The sequence below is a fragment of the Pterocles gutturalis genome, unplaced genomic scaffold (genome assembly GCF_000699245.1).
Source record: "Pterocles gutturalis isolate BGI_N339 unplaced genomic scaffold, ASM69924v1 scaffold9164, whole genome shotgun sequence".
NCBI classification, from domain to species: domain Eukaryota; kingdom Metazoa; phylum Chordata; class Aves; order Pterocliformes; family Pteroclidae; genus Pterocles; species Pterocles gutturalis.
The window spans coordinates 50,535-68,225 of record NW_010130652.1 but is presented as its reverse complement, the minus strand read 5'-3'; the positions used below and the strand labels follow the sequence as shown (position 1 = coordinate 68,225).

Here is a 17,691-nt window from a genome sequence, read left to right as displayed (position 1 = left end):
AAGAACATGTATACTTTTGAATATGTAACTCTCATCCTTATCACCAACTAAAAGCAATTTTACAATCAATTCTTTCCAAAATGGTTTTGTAAGGATGAGACAAAAATGATTCAATGCAACATGTTGCTGACTGTTAAAGAAAAGAAAAAGAGAGAGAGAGACATAGGATGAGTTAAAAGGTAAAACTTTCTAATATTTTTTATACATTCATTTCTGTTGCACATCTGGGATTGTCTATAAGCATTTTGTCATTTTGAGTCCTTTGGGATCCAGAATTCTGAACTTTCAAGCAACAACTCTTTCTTTCTAAGATGGGCACCAGTTGTATAAGCAAGCAGTTCTGTGTCACAGACTTGCAGTTTTCTTATTATTCTGCGTAACACCTAAACGTGCTGTATAATTATCAACCATTCAGGTGACAAATGAAGCCAACAAACAATACATAGACTGATAGGTAAATTTACACGACAGATCTAGCAATAAAATTGCAATACCACATCTTTCTTGTGTAAAGTATGTGACTAAAACACAAATTACGTTTTGTGGAACACAGTATAGAAGTAGACCAAACATAAAAATAGATTGCAACAGTTTTCCAGATTTAGAATAAAAACCAGTAAGTTAAGAATAACACTTCTGCCCAACCACAGTTAGAACTACTAAATAGAATAACACTACAGGGGTAATATGAACAAAAAGGACATTCATAATTAACAAAAAAATGCAATAGTCTCCCAAAGTAGGCTTTTTCAACTCTCTTCTACTTAAATATTATACCACAAGTGTGCACACACATAAGGCTCTGATTTTCAAATAAATTGCATGGAAATGTGCAAAAAACTTTGCAGATCAAGGCCTACTTACATAATTGTAAACATTTGGGAGAATGAAAACAGCAGAAGGCAGCAACAGATATGTAAAAAATACATTTTTACCTGTGCAACATATGCAGAATCTGAAATAAGGGAGAAGCTGTCCATCTCCCCTCTGCTAATATATGTCTGAAGGAGGATATTTATTTTTCCATAATTGTTTTCCACACCTCCTGGAGCAGGAAGTTCACAGAAATCATTCAGTAAGGTATCCAGCTCTTCTATTTCTTCTTCTCTTACCTAAAACACAATTATACATTATGAAGAGGCTGAAGCAATTTGATAAAAATTTTTACACTGAAATCAAATTTTCCTTATAACATGGTTACATTATTTTTAAATGGAGCCTCCACTTTTAAGGAAAAAAAAAAAAAAGAAGAAAAAAGCAGCAAACCCACATCTTCCACAATGTAGCTAATAGATAATAATTGAAACTATCTTAATAGTGACACAATTACATTTTATTATTCATCACCATCTATTAAGGTTGCCATTGACATACAAAAATTTGATATGCCACAAAAATTGAATCTTCTGACCCTAGCATCCTTCATCTGATGAGATTTCATTTTTTATTTGACCAGAGTAAAACCTCTGTCCATCTGGATTAGGACAATCTTGAATTAACATTAAATGTACTCATTATAGTTACATAGATTGCATGTGGCATAATACATTTTTAACTCAAAACTGTGAAGTACTGTGATTCATGATATTAAAATTTTCACTGTTAATAAGATTATATCTTAATATGAGTAAAGAAATATTCATATCTATGGTTTGAATAATGCATAACATTTCACATTCTAACTGATGACCCTTACATGGCAAAACCAGCATAAATCTACATATTCTTTGATTTACTGACAGTCTGTTAGTGTAAAACTTATTTAAAGAGGGTAAATGTTTGGTCCCTGCAGGGAACCATCTGAATGTAATTTTCATTTGGACCTCACTACCTGACATACAAAAGACCCTAAGACAATTGGGTTAAAATCCCCAACTATCTAGCCACTAGTCCTACAGGAAAGAAAAAGTTGAAGGACACAACCATCACAGGTGACTCCAGTGTCGGGGGACTATTATGCTCTGCTTACAACAGCATTTTTGATAACTTTTTTTGCTCTTGCAGAGCACAGTACAAGTCAAATCCTGATCTGTATTTCAGCTACTGGTGCCTTACCTAGCTTGAAATACTGAATTTTTAAAGGCATTATGGAAACATGATTCATACTAATGAAGACACAATTTGTATCACACAGAGGGGTAAATCCCAAGTTATTCTTGTGAAAACCAGCTACTAGTTTTAATATTTAGAGCTGCACAGCAAACAAAACACAAAACGCTGTAAATCATGTTGCACTGATGCCACACCATACAAATCTGAGAAAGCAAACTGGAAAGACTATACTCTATTCAAGAAGCATCTTTACTAACTTTATTACAAATATAGTAACATATCACATCATATTTTCCATATGCTTTCCTTTTAAATATTAAATTACACTAAATTTAAACCTAGCAAAGAAATATCACTATCATAAAAAAACTCTTCTTGCTTGGAAAATGTTGCATCTATCACTTTGACACATCACTGCCTATTATCTTCTATAATAGTAGAGATTACAGCAAAATACAGTTTCTCCATTAGATAAAGAGATGGTAATACTCAGACAATGTGTGCAAATATGTAAACATGTAGATGGTGAGGGATTCACACTGCCAGGTGAATGAGAGCCAACTCTGATATGAAAATTGTATAATTGTGGTAAAATGGCAATGAGCTAATAAACCCTGTGGAGTCTGGCTTGCACCTCTATGAGATGGAAGCATGGGCAAACAAGCTCGTGCCAGCTTGTAATGTCTTGTATTGTCTTGTGTCCTATCCACACGGGAAGCAAAAAAAGGAGGTTGGAAATGAACAGAGTATGATAGTAATCTAGCCCGCACAACAAAATCTGTTACAACAACTTTCTAGATTTCAAATTTGAAAATAATTATCATTCTGCTTATCTAATATTGTTCCCTGCATGCAGTATATCATAGAGTTAATTTCAGTGACTCTTGCCTCATTTCTGATAAAGTAAATGGATCAGGGAGACATCTAATAATGGTTTAAACTTCAAACAGAAAAACTATCTCATCCTTGGGTGCACCGTTCCAATGGACATTTATCTTCATCTGTTAATAATTGAGGAGCTGAAAAGTTCTTAAAAGCATTTAAAAGGAATTCTCAAAGATCCATAACTAGTTATTAAATGTGCAGTTCCAGCTGAATTACAAATAAATTTGAGTGAGAGCATATATAGTTCTTGGCAATTATGCCTACTTTGAAAACATTTTATAATGGTGCTTACTATTTAACAAAACTTGGCTCTGTAGACACTATTTATGGAGTGAGTACTACAGAAGTGTCTAGTTCTAAGATCTGTTCTTTGTAAGGAAAGACACAACTTTACCTTTATCTGTTCGAATTCTTCAGCTTTTGATACAATAGCAAGAATATCACCTTCTGTTTTATGAGCATCAAACAATTCATTGAAAGTCTATTAAAAATAAAACAAATTGATTGAACACTGAAAAAAAGTATACATATAGCACAAAAGAAAGAAAAACTAACCAAGATTTAAAAAGGCATATAAGGTTAAAATGTAAGTTAGTTATTGGAAGACCAGTGATGCTATAGAAACAGGAACAATTTCCAGAACGACTTCTCAGCACTTTCACAAAAACAGTCCCTTGAAACCTGGGCACCCCAAAATTGAGAGAGATGCAATCTACGGCCATTTCAAAAAACATCTTGGACATACTTGAGTGACTAGATCTGTGAGACTAATTATACATAGTGACAGTGAACAGTTAAGATTATTAGCGCTGAGTCTTCAGCTTTTATTCAAGAGACTTATTTCCTACAAAAGAAAGGTTTTAAGATGAATGTGTACATCAAATCAAGCTTCCAATACTACGAAGTTTTGTACATATGCATATTCCTTACATGTTTACAACACAATCTGATTACAGTGCCAACAGTTGTTTAAGGTTGGCAATCTGATAGAATTTTCATGCAGAAAAACTTTTCTGTTATCAGAGTGTAATTATATATGCTATCGTACCAATGGTTACATGCACTGTTGATAATAATATGTTTCTTATAATCCACCTAAAAGAAGGCAGAGACTATAGAAATTTCAAATCTCACTTCACACCAAGTCTAATTTTTCAGTATTGCTTTATACTTAAGTTTCTTTTTCCTCCCTATTTCCTCTCTCCGCATTTCGGTAAATATGATTTAAAAATATATTGACCAAGTCAGCTACATATTCTTCAATATCTTACAACTATTTTAGGTATAGGTTCAAAAAGAAGGAAAAAACCCCAGAAATAGAAAAATCATATTTTACCTCTATAGTATTGTATTTAATATAGTAGTGGCTGGCAGTTCTGCCTAAATCTGTTGAAGAAAAAAAGCCAGTTCGTTCTTCAAAGCGAATCATGCGGGCTTTGTCCAGTTTTCTGCCGACTTCAATTACCAATTGTTCTCTGTGCTTTTCTAGACCTGGATCCATCTACCCATGAGCACACACATTTATTTGTATAGAAGAAAAAAAAAGTGTTAAATAAATAATTTTACTGAGATAAGCCAGTCACAAAAAGCCAGAAATCAAATAAAAAGAAGTTACAGTTACTAAGCCAAGATTTTCCTGAGATCTCACTAGTAACGGTTACATTGACATTATTGACCAAAAACTGTCTGTACAGGACAAAATTTAATCTGAATAATACTTCTTTTACAATGCTTCAAGACTATCAATACAATATAGACTAATATTACTTATGAAAAAAATAGAACAATAGTGAAATAAATTTACACTGAAGCTCTTGAAAGAAGTTTTAATGATTACTCTTCATGAAATTATCATTACTATACTACTTCACAAAAACATGCCATCTTACAGTGTCTCCTATTTATGAAAACGCCTGAAGAGACATGTTGCCTGGGTATCTGACATGAAGATGGCTTTAATTGTATCCCAAACAGAATAAGCTTCAAATTGGATGGATGAAGTTTACTAGCAAAAAAAACTCTAACATCCCCAAAAGCTTTGGGTATGTCAGCTGGGATATTCTAATTACTGAGTTATAGATGTACCATATAAACATTCACGTTAAAAGCACGCAAGGACCTTGCTGTGCCCCACACCACTTCTACTCACATCAAAGTTCAGGAACTTGGACATTTTGTCCAAGTCATAACGTACATTATTTCATTAGTACACACAAGGCAGGGCAAAACTGCCATCTGAGTGGCACTGCTGCATAATTGTGTGTTTCCACATCACGCACCTGGGGTACCCAGACTGCCAGGGATGGGTGAAAAGCGACTCATAGTACTAGTTAACCCTCTGGTATATGTGCCCCTGAGATATGGCTCTAATTACACAAGCAATGACTAGTCACCAAATTTGAAAAGACTGAAACTCTGTTCTACTCCACAGGCAGCATTCTTATTTCAGGGCTTGTGTAGTTCAGATTTCCTACAGAGTAAGTCATACCAGCCCTCTTGGTAAATCTGCACCAGAGATATACAACCAAGACCACAAAAACGAACAGGCCTTAAGAATTGCCATGCCTTGGCTTCCTGTATTTTTCCCTAGGCCAGCATTCGGATTCATCTTTGTGCCGCAGTGCTTCATCTCGTGTTCAGTGAAGCTGCAGACGAACACAGCCATCTCCACAAAGCAGCTGCAAGACTAGTTCCTAATATTCCCTGTCTTTGCCAGTTACTCTGAAGCTGTTTCTCCTTAGTTATGGCTTGCCTTAGTTTCAAGTCAAAAGCTAAGATGACAAAGCTCTAGAGTGCTTTTCTCAATAGTAAGTCATGCATAGAGGTCAGATTTCAGAGGAGAGGTGGTCAAAAAAAAAAAAAAGCGATCAGGATGCCAGATGTTTAACATTTCTAAAAACTGAAGAGGGGGAGAAAATTAAAAAACCAAAACACTTCCCTACTCTTTTGGCAGTCCACATTACCTGCTAATCTTTTTTGCCTTACATATAAAAAAGCCAAAGCTGTAACAGTAGATTATTTTTTTACAAATACAAAGGTTTTAACTTTAAAGGAAAGGTCACCAATTTGAAAAGGCTGTGAAACAATATTCCAGTCTAGAGAATCCACGGTTAGCACCCTTCTTGTTGAACTTGCCTAATTAGAAATCCCACAGAGTAAAAGATCCAGCCTAGAAAAGTTTTAAGTCATACTCTTAAAAATGAGCCTTGTCATGTCCACAGCAAGAAACTGAGCAGGTCTGGAGTACTCATAGGGGAAATTAAAGAATGCATGATAAAGTACATCCCATTGTTTTCTCTAGCTAACTGGGAGAAATGTTGAGGACAAGCTCCTCTAACTTCTACAGATACTCTAAACATAAACATTCAATTTATGGGGATTAAAAGCTTTGCTTAACTGTGGAAACATCAAAGGGTGGAACCAAAACAAAACAGATAAAGGGGTTACCTTAAAAAAACCGAGCCATCTTTTCTTTGGAACCCTAAAATTCATGCCCTGTAATTCATACCACGGGCTTCACCAATATGACACTTAAATTTGCTCCACTTTCTCTTTCCACTCTTTCTTTTTTCTTGCTGCTCATAAATTTTGGCTGTTTTCTCAACTCAGTAAAAGGTATTACTGGCACTTCTGGCAAACAACTTGAAAAGTCACAAATCAAAGCTGCGGGCCTGGAGTACCCTAGTCCTGGGCACAGCCCAGAAACGGGCTGGGTGGTGACCAGCAATATCCCAGAGGCGACATGCGGGATGCAGAATGTGTTGGTGCATGGGAGGTGCATGCTTGTCCTGGTCTCCCTGTGCAGTACAACACACCCCTTTTGTGTGGACAGACTGGACCTTTTGTGCCCTAAAGTAATTACTGGATGTGGTAAGCACCTGTGGAAAGGGAAAGGAGAACGAGTTTGCATCTTCTCAGCCCCACCAAACAGCTGAGAAGAGTGTGACTCATGATGGTTATGCAGATACAGAGATTGTGAATGAGTAACATTGGCTGTCAGCCAAAATAAAGATAGAAATTGGCATACTGCAACATTACTAAAAATCAATAAGATACCAGTTATAGAAATTGGATACCTATAACCAGAACAGAAGGAACAGAAAGGCCTAAGTGAGCAAATCTGTGGTTATGCCCGCTGCTGGCACTATACCATTTGTATACTGTCTATAACAAATTAGCTTTGAAGTTTAAAACTGGTTTATCTAGAAAATAAGAGGATTGGCATTGAGTTTGCTCCTACATGAATGGATAACACTTCAAATTGATATAATTTGTTACTGCCTTAACACAAAAACAGGAATGTCTATTATTAGCGCATCAAATCAGAAGGGCTAGAAAGGAGGTTAGTGGCAGGAAAAGACAAGTGCTGACAATCTACACTTTCTCAGTAGCTGAATAAAAACACAAAAGCAGGGGGAGGGAAAGCAACTCTTGTTCATTATTTTTTAAACTTATAAAAAATATTTCTGCTAGAGTTTTATTACTTTCTTCACCAGTTATTACGATCACAGCTCCATTTCTTTTAATCTAAAATTTGTTAATAACACTGGTTAAAAATACCTTACTAAAAAGAATTTATAGAAATGGGATAGCATTCTCCTCACCAGCAAAGAAATTTTTGCTTTTCATTTATCTATTACTTCGTGATTTGTCTTATAGAGTGTTATATTAACATATGGTAATATACTGCAAGTCTTTTTATGGAAAACAGATTTGAGATGACCAGAGGCCTAAAGGTGTCTGCAGAAGCTTGCTTAAACAATAGCCTACCTACTTCCACTGCAGCTTCCACAGCCAGACACAAAAGCTATATAAAAAAAAAAAAAATCTCCTGACATATATCTCCACATGTTACAATGACCGAAACAACTGCTGCTGCTCACAATATCATGACAAATTATGAACTCACCAAACAGATTCAGGATATATGAAATAAACTACAGTTACCATATACTTGCGAGAGTTTCACCTGCTTTAGGCTCAATTACCTGTGTCCACACCATGTTAACATTAAAAGCTTATAACAACTGTATTGAAAAAAGTAATAACATTTAGAAAATCTGTAAACTATTAAACTTCCTAAAAATTACAGATAACAAAAAAAAACCTTGGAAAAAACTTATGTAACTCTAATTCTGATTTACATCACTTCATGGAACACTTCTAAATTAAAAAAAAATAAAATAAGTGACTAAAAAATCCTATAACTACTAAATCACAAGAAAGAAAAAAAACCCCAATTAAAAATATCATTTTATAATTTATAAGACTTCATGGCATAAAACATGTTAAACCAGAGCTAATGGGGGCAGGGCAGAAAGCAAGCACCTCAATAATGCTTTATTTTATCATTTATATCTAGCCTATAATACTGAAATACTGACAACAGGCTAAGTTACAGTAACTGTCTGATAAGAATGAATGTTGTCCTTTGGAACATATCTTAGCCAGTTAAAATGTATTTTTATGTGAACAGAAGGGGCCTCTTAATTTAGTGTTAAAAATACTCCGCTACAGAAAATATCTTCCTTTTTCTCAGCACTTAAAAAGAATTGCTGATGTCAGGTAAGTAGAAATAGCAAATATTTATCCTAACATCAGGGAAGGATTAGAGACCCTGAACAGGTTACAGACTTTTTAAAAATGCATTTTATACCTGATAAGCTTTGTGACTGATGCCATATACTAATGGATTTGCTCTCATCCGTACATAAAGGTAAGTGTAACTTATCCACTTTACTGCTTCTTCCACATTAGTTACTGTTCCAAGAGCAATCTGGAAATAGGAAAAGAAACAAAATTAAATGTATATGTTACAACTGAACGTAAGTGTTTGGCTGAAAACATGCAGAATTCAGAGTATTAGCACTCAATTAAAGAAAGTGTCTGTATGTTTCCAACTTAAATTATTTTAAAATAATCATAGGACAATAACTCGAACCATTTACACATCTTCATCTTATGAACATCTAATAACATGATATGTTCTGTGACATAATATTGTAGATACAGTGACCCAGATGATCCTTCCTACACCACTTACGATTTTTACAATTAAAAGATGATACTGAGCAAGTTTGTTGTAAAAAAGGACAAACAAAACAACAGAATTCTTTAGTGAATTTGCTCAGGGTAATGTAAAGAAACACATCTTTGAAAAAAACCCCTACATTTAAAAGATTAATTTTTCATACCAAAGTAAAAGCACTTTCTGGCTCAAGTCCTAAACCAAATGATGTCGGCAATCTTTAGGGTTTTCTTCAGCATGCCCTCATAACTGTTTATACACAGTTTTTACAGACAGTTTTCTCCTTGCGTACCTTGCAAGTCAAACATCCAGGTACCTGCTACAGTTTTGTTATATCAAAACATAACAAAATTGAACAGGTAATATGCACATACATATATATATATTTATATACACACACACATATTTACTTATTTTTCAAGGCCAAATCAGATACACCAAAACAGGTTTTTGCTAGGTGACTCTTTGCTAATTCAATAGTTTCATCACCAAATTATTTACCACACACACTCTTTTTCTCAATAACTTTAGCTCTATTTTGTACTGGTTACATTCATGAGAAGGATTTTACTGCTTATTCTAGTTAACCTGATTTTACCAGGAGAATTTAATATTTCGCGCATGTCCTGTGAACAAATATTTTTTGGTTGTTGCTGCTTCTTTAAAACATGCAAAAATCCATCTTACCGAATTTTTGTGATCCATTAATACATTTTTGAGTTATTTTTGTTTTATTGGTGTTTGGATTTCATATAAACGTTCCACATGACTTGGTAAAAATTAAAAAAACCCCATACAACTGTAAGTGATTTCATATCCATGTTCAGATCTAAGCATCTAGACCTTAATAATCATATAGATATTATTTCTGAAATAACATAAATATCTAGTAAAAAAATAATAATGCAAGTGAAATCTGCCCTGAGCTAAAACAACTTAAATCTGGCAAAACCCTGTTGATATCAATAACTATTAGGACAGAGTAACCCCAAGCTTTGTCTCACACATTTTTCAAGTGATATTTTGTTCTTCAACAGCATAAGGAGGTCAGGGGCCGCCCCACTGTGTTGTTGTTCAAAGTATATAGCTCTATAATGCACTGAAGTAGCTACAAAAGCATTCAGTTCTTCATAGTCTACTACAGCAAAAACCTCTAATACAGCCCACAGGTCATTATTACTCAATCTGCTACCCAGGTTATTTCAGCATTTGGTTTCTTTCCACGATTCGAGTATCTTTCAATACACAACTCGAAATTGTGTAACAACACAGTCCAATAGTAACATTTTCCCCCAACCAACCACTGTCACAGTCATGAAAATGGAAAATTTTCATTGCCGAGGATAAAGTCTGACAATTACAAGAAAAGAAAAAAAAAGCAAACTTTTTTTTTTTTGCCTCATTTGTTCAAATATCTGATTTTATTACTTACAAATGGCTTATTTTCATAAGTTAAAAGTAAAACTGAGGGAAAAAAGTGATCACGAAATACAGTTGGGCTTCAGATATGGTACTGAAATCTAATACAGTGCTCTCCTTCCTCCCCCAACTTTAATGAATATTCACTGAATTATACGTAGAGACAAAAAAAAAAAAAAGAAAAAAAAAGAGGCAACTTCTAAATATTTGCTGCCATCTACTGTTCAAGTAAAGTTCTTATGGATTGTTTGAAAAGATATCATTGTTAAAACAGTATGAATAATGGAAGTTATCTTATTAATACAAACACTTAAGAGTAATTATGAAATAAATTATTTATAAAGTTAGGAGAGGACCTCTGTTAAGACCTAGGATATGTAGCAATCATAAAATCAATAAACAGACAAGGTGATACTTTATAAAAATAAAAGAAAAAAGTTCTAATTTTTCCAGCATTTCCTCAACTGTGTATTAGGTGTTTAATATAGATGGAATAAACAATGAGTAGAAATATTTACTATGTTGAGATTGTATTGTTTGATTGCACTAGTCGTCACGAAGCACTTTTTAAAAACTGTTCAACTACAAATAATTGTGTTGCATTCACAAAATGAAAATTTGAGTACTATATTAATCCAACTGATTGTGACATTTGAAATGAAAAAAATCACCAGCATGACAAATTTTCAACTAATTCTTCGATGGCTGATGTCACCATCACCAGGTGATGTGCTTAGTAGTCTGCATTTTCATTAAGTACTTTTATTTTAAATGCTACCCCACAGATTTTATCAAGTTAAACAGCATTTCAGAGGAGCTGGTTTTGATTTTCAAAAAGTGCAAACAGGTATAAGTAGCATGGCTTTTTGGGAGTAGTTTTTGAAAAACTAAGTTTTTCTCTCTGATATTTCTACACAAATTAGAAAAGGGCATAAAAATATTACTGATATATAACATAATATGCTGTATTTTTTACGTAAGAAGGTTTAGTTACTATTATATTTGTACAATTAAGACAGATTACATGGATGAAAATTTCTATACATGAATCAAATATTTATTGCTAAGGCAAGAGAACAAGGAATCTTTCTAACAACCTAAAAAGGATTTTTCTGTTTGCTTTGGAAACCAGTGTATTTTGAATTACCACTTCAGCATCTGGAGTGATTATGGTCTTATTCCTGTATGGATTTTGAAATAATTTCTTAATGCTACTAGAATTGTCCCAAGTGTAGCAGAATCTCCTCCAGTCACACATGACTGAAGAACTAATTTATAAGCACAACTGAACTACTTCGGCGTTGTCACTATCTGTTAACTCTGAATAACTTGTCTACCATGTATGCACAGCAGAAGGTGAGAGGAGAATGGATGAGGTTGCTGGTTTCATGCAGGTCAGGTCAGGCCCCAGGGCCCTGGACACCCAGGGAGAAAACTTCAGTTCCACCTGCACTTTGCCCAATGCCCAAATTAGCCCTTCAGTCACCCAGCTCCTGAGTGATTTTTTCAGAAGGGCTTTAAAGGAATTCTGTGTTTCTTCTGAGAACCACAATAGTTACCCATTCTTTCAAGGCAAAAATAGATTAAGAATTTTGTCCTAACTAAACAAGTCACCACCTTTTACGTTCCTGACTTCACAACAAAATCATAAGTAAATGCAAGGCAAGGCACACCCCTTGGGGAAGGTATACACCTGCTGTCCAGCACTGCAAATCCTCAGTTTCTAAACTCCCTGGGGAAAGGAGTCGTCCCAGCTACAAGCTGGGATCCAGCTGTGGAAGCCAGGGGAGGGCTTTATCAGGTGGAAACAATTAGGGAAGGAATGGTGACCTGCATTGTATGAGCTATTGATGATAGTTCCCAGATAAGTTAAAGTTTATGGTCTAATTAAACCACATCCCCTGGACCTTCTCTTTCTTCCTGTATTTCCAGAAAATACAGCCGTAGGCATTCTGTTTGCCAGCTGGTCAACTGACCCAGGACTCACTCCTCTCGACTAAGCACCCTAACCAGCTGTTTCTTTTATTCCTTTTTATATTCCATTATGCCCAGTGGCACAACTTCATCAGAAAAGGAAAAGGACATCTCCATGCCACTGACCATTTACTCTTCTGCTCTTTTTCAGAAGAGAAAAACCCCCAAACCAACCCAAAACTTAAAACAAATCTGCAGGACAGAATTCTCAGTGAATTGAGGTGCTGATATACATGTTCAAAGTCTTAATTTTGGTGTCAACTCAATTAAGTTGTGCTTTTTGCACTTTCTAGCTTTCCTAAGAACAAATGCACTGGGACATGGAGGCCAACACTGTGAGATTAGATAACAGTAAATGCTGAAGGGCAGAAGGTGGCAATGAGAAGAAAGCACCACATAAGTTTCTCCCTAATTCTTAAACTACTACATCTCAAGGTCTTTAGTTAAAGGTATTGCCTTTGCATTTGATATATTTCAATGAACTTTTATTTAATTTTTGCACAGTTTTTGAACCACTTTACCTTTTAGATATAACTCCCTGCAGCAAATTGTTCCACAGCCTAACCACCTAGCCAGCATCCTTTTGTGTTTTCTGAATCTGACACTAATCTCAGCCAGTATTTCCTGGTTCTTGTCCCAGGAAAGATGCAAGCTTTTGAGATGTCACTCATTACTCCATAAAACTCTCTCATATGATCTCCCACATGTCTTTGTTCTCACCTGAAGCGTGCAAGTAAACTAGTGTGTTCTCCTGTTATAGAAGATTTTCTATCCCTTTGCCCATCCTCTCTGGAAATTTTCTGCTTCTAGAAAATTAATTTTGAAATGGGAATTATAAACATCCTAACTTTTCTGTATCATTGCTCGAATTTTCTCTCCTGCACCACATCAGCCTATGTACAAAATTCAAGGCTCTGTATTCCATGTAGTGATCGTGTGGCTAGAACTACATATCATATTACCGCAAATATCTGAATCATTGCCTCACTCTTACCACCTACCTATTTCTGCCAAGAGACCTGGTCTAGATAAAAAGCAACTTTATATTCTTGCGGAAACAAGGAGTCCTCCCATATTTCCAACTGCTGCCTTCATTGTACTAGTTCTTCTTTCAGTTACTGATCTATAATAAATTAAGAATTTAAACAATTCAGCAGCGCTTCTGGGCTTTGATTGGTTTTTCTTTACAACTACTGCATAAGCATTTGTACTTCCTGAATGACTTGTAATAAAAGCAGATTCTGCTCCTAAATTACATCATTTTATTATTTATCAGTGCAGATTTCCTGGTGCTAACAGGCTCTGTTATGGCAAAGATGACAGTGGTCATCAGCATACTGTCTAGATTTCTGTAACAAATCAGTCAATAAATACATATTTTGTCTCCATATAGTGCTATCGTTACTGCCAGAGTGTCTATAGAAAGTGACCAAAACTGAGTGTGCTTCCTGAGACTATTTACTGATCAATACGATGGCATATGTTTTAAAATGTATTTATTTTTTTCAGAATGCTGCAGCCCATGGAATAGTCATCGTTAAATAAACATAACAATTTCTAAAACATCTGTATCCTTCTCAGAGGATTCCATTACATTAACTTATATCAAATCAGCGGATACAGAAGTTTAGACTGACTCCAACTATAAAGAAATCAAGTTACTTTCCCAAAAAGCTCAACACAATAGCTCCTTGTAACTGCTCATAGTATTGATTTCCTGTAATCTGGCAGGTGCTAATTTTTCCTGCATGTCATGACAGAAGGATAAGTAACATCACACGTATCAAATGACAAAAAAATGGTGGCTTCTTGCCCTTGTTACTCTACTGCTTTTTGGCATTTTTCCATCACTATTTCTACTAACAACCATTTATCACAGTGATTAACAAAATTCTGACTGCATCTTCAACTGCTGCAACCGTACTGCAGCCACAGAATCTTCAGTAATTTAAAGCCATGAGTACATGGTTATTTTCAGATAACACTACCACTACATAAAATCTGAAAAGAAGTAGTTCTTTCTAAGCTAGTTAGTTTTCTGCATTTTTTCCCCAAACCCCAAATCCTGTGGTAGAAGTGCTGCATTACCCAAACCTTAAATCCTGTAGTAGAAGTGCTGCACTTAGAAGTAGTTTTTATTATGCTCTACATCACATACTTCCTATATATCTTTGATTGGACAAGTTTAGATGACTACCTCCTACAAAACGGAATTATTGTTCTATTCCATTATTTTTTGCTTCTTTACTTCTACTACTTAAACAGGGCAGAATGATTAACTCCTTAATTTTACACCTTCAGTGTAACCAAATTATTTTTGCTGTGTCTACTAGCAATATTTTTCAGAGAACTACTTGGAAACTCAATTACTGTTAAAAGTCACTACATTTCTATTGAGATTTCCTCTACTTCTGGAAAGAATTTCAGTAATGTGTACATATTTGAGAAGAAACTACTTAGCAGAAATACATACTTCCCTGGACAAACAAATCCTTCTCTTTTTAGTTAAAAATCTAAGAAAATTTTTCCTCTGTATAAAAAGTTCAATGGATGCAAATTCCCTTGTCTCCTCAAAAAAACCCCCTCAAACCCTCTTCCTACAAGCTTGCATATAACAATCACCTCTGCTTTCTGGCCTTGCTGGGAAATTTGTGCATTTTGGAACTACAGCTCAGATCAGAGGAACAACATGCTGTCCATTAAAACCTCTCCCTCTCTGCAGAATATTACACACAAAATAATAGCTTACATATCATACTTTCCTAACTAAGTATTCTCAGCTGAGAGGAAGGAAATAGGACTGTAACTCTTGGTTCATCAAGTCAAATCTTCTTTTCTTCATATGCAATCACATCTTCCATACAAATACCATCACTTCTTACAGTGTCTTCACCATAGAAAAAAACTAGACTTCTTTTACCTCTAGTACTGCTAAAGACAGACTGTTACAGATCTTATATTTCAGTCAAGCTTACTTATAAGCAGGGTGATTGATTCTTATCCTGGCATTGGCTAAAATTTGATTTTTTTCTTATTCACTTCTAGTGCGGGCTAGTTACAGAGAGCTGTTGTGCCTCCTTTGAAACTTTGTTTTGCTAAGCTAACCAACAAGATTTTTTTAGGGTATGTCAGTAAAGCATTTTCCCCACAAAAGCTGCCTCTTCTGCTGGAGCTCTGTGGAAGGAACACTTGAGAACCCTGGTATAATTCATATGGGCACACCAGCACATCCACACACCTTCCAGACAACCTGGAGCAATACAGACAAGCCTGAAAAAAACGAGTAACATACATCTATGCCATTTGTTTTTCACAGTACACCAAATCATAGGGATCTTCTCTGACCCCGTTCACAACAGGTGCTTATTATTCTATTGTCTTTGTAATTCTTCACTGACCTGCATGCCTTCTGTGAGATAGGAGGACTAAATCTCTAATATTAAAATCAAAAAAGTAGTAAAATAAACCCTTTACTGTGAAGGAAATAATATCCAACTCTTTTTTCCCAACTGTACACTGTATCCCAGGACCAGATCTATCTCTCCTAACTTATTTGCATGATGAACAATAACTACAGGTAATCCCGGCCTTCACAACCAACTTTAGGATTTAAATTATTGCTCCTAATGTGTAAGCTGCTACTATCCAATCTCAAAGAACTGAATATCCATCTGGTAGAGATGCAAGGAATGAATCTTAACATTTTAAAAGGTCACCGTATCAATTTCTGCTCCTTTCCAGAATTTCCTTTGAAAACTATCATTTATGACTGAAAAATGCAAAGACTTTAAAGTGATGAAAAGGTAAAAAATAAATAGAAATATGTAAGAACTATATAGATAAAACAGAACAAGCATCTTAAAAAACCAAGACTATTCCTAATAGACTAAACTTCACATCTTTCAAAGGGATAATCAGTTTCAAGATGTCACTGGACATTTCGGTTTAGCTGAACTCCTTTACTTTTACTGAAAAAATGTCTAGTGCCTTTGAAAAACAGTATTCTCCACTTAAGCATTTAAGTTTAAATTTCAGAGGTTTCCTTGTACAAGTGTCTCTGTGCGTATATACTTATTTCTAATTGGTTATTACAATGGATAGCTTTTGAATCATTATATTTTAATATGACAGGTCAGCACTTTCAATATAATCACAGTATTTTCAAAGAAAATGCATTTTAAGATTTATACTGAAGCAAACTGGGAACTTGATATTTATAATAAACCAGTTCTGATTACCACTATAAAAGAGAACAAAGAGAAGAGTTCAAGCCAAATATATTATTCTTCCTATATTGCAGTCAAACATGTATAGAAAGTTTATATACAGACAGAGATGCTTTAATTTTTATTGCGGATTTTAATTTGCAGTTATTCAGAACACTTACTAAATTCTAATAAAGCACAAGACAAAGGTTTCTACAGTTTTATCTTAATGGTATTTTCATCCTCTGTAATACTTCTAATTCCTACTACTTTTTGTAAAAGGCCCCCAACAGTTTCACATGTGTAACAGTTTCACTCCTTTTAAACACACACCCGCACAGACTACCAATAATAATAATATTTCCATTTCAGATATTTTAAGTGTGACAATATTGCATTTTTGTTTCAAATAATATTAAAGCTTTGAAGTTTTCTAGCTCGTCCAAATGAATCAAAGGTTACCTCTGCATTTAGGTTGTCTGCAAGGCTTTCAAGAAACTGGCTTTCAATTGGATTCTGCTGAGTAAGAAGAGTCAGGTAATGACTGAGTTTATCATGAGTTGTAATAATGACGCCTTCTCCGAATTTGTCAAACTGAGGCCGTCCAGCTCGACCAAATATCTGCATGACATCTAAAATTCCAAGGTCAACAAAGGAGCCTCTTTTTGCAGCATATATTTGTGTTCCCTGGTTGAGGAAAAGTTAATAAAAATTAACATAAATACACATGAATATAATCCTGATGAGCTGAATACTGAAATTAGGCAAATATAGCATGATTCCAGAAGTGTACTTTAACTAATCCTTTCATAATCTTTGATATATTTAAATCTTTACTATACAAACTAGACTCCCACTGGAGAGAATCAGTTTAATGAGATATAAATAACATTTCAAGTCAATCAGACATTTCCCCTCCAGGCCCAAAACCCACAATAAAGATCTTGCTATCTATGCTTCTTTACAGGTTTCTTTAAAGTCAGATACCCCTGTGCAGGGTAATGGAAGCTCTAACCTTAATAACAACAGCATGAGCAGGAAGATTGACACCCCAGGCGAGCGTAGCTGTACAAACTAGGACTTTGATATGTCCATTAGAAAACAAGTTCTCAACCAGACTTCTGTCTT

The 17,691-nt window shown here is 35.0% G+C and overlaps 1 protein-coding gene across 1 annotated transcript in view; it reads right to left on the bottom strand.

Annotated features, from left to right (window-relative positions):
- The window catches only part of LOC104466760 (activating signal cointegrator 1 complex subunit 3-like), a gene marked incomplete at both ends in the record, with an annotated part of 93,202 nt that overhangs the window by 27,097 nt on the left and 48,414 nt on the right, over positions 1-17,691 (bottom strand). The window contains 6 exon segments of the mRNA XM_010080292.1: positions 936-1,112; positions 3,332-3,418; positions 4,274-4,438; positions 8,594-8,713; positions 17,026-17,250; positions 17,579-17,691. The exon segment at positions 17,579-17,691 is cut by the window's right edge and continues 10 nt beyond it. Coding sequence (XP_010078594.1) covers positions 936-1,112; positions 3,332-3,418; positions 4,274-4,438; positions 8,594-8,713; positions 17,026-17,250; positions 17,579-17,691 — 887 coding nt within the window.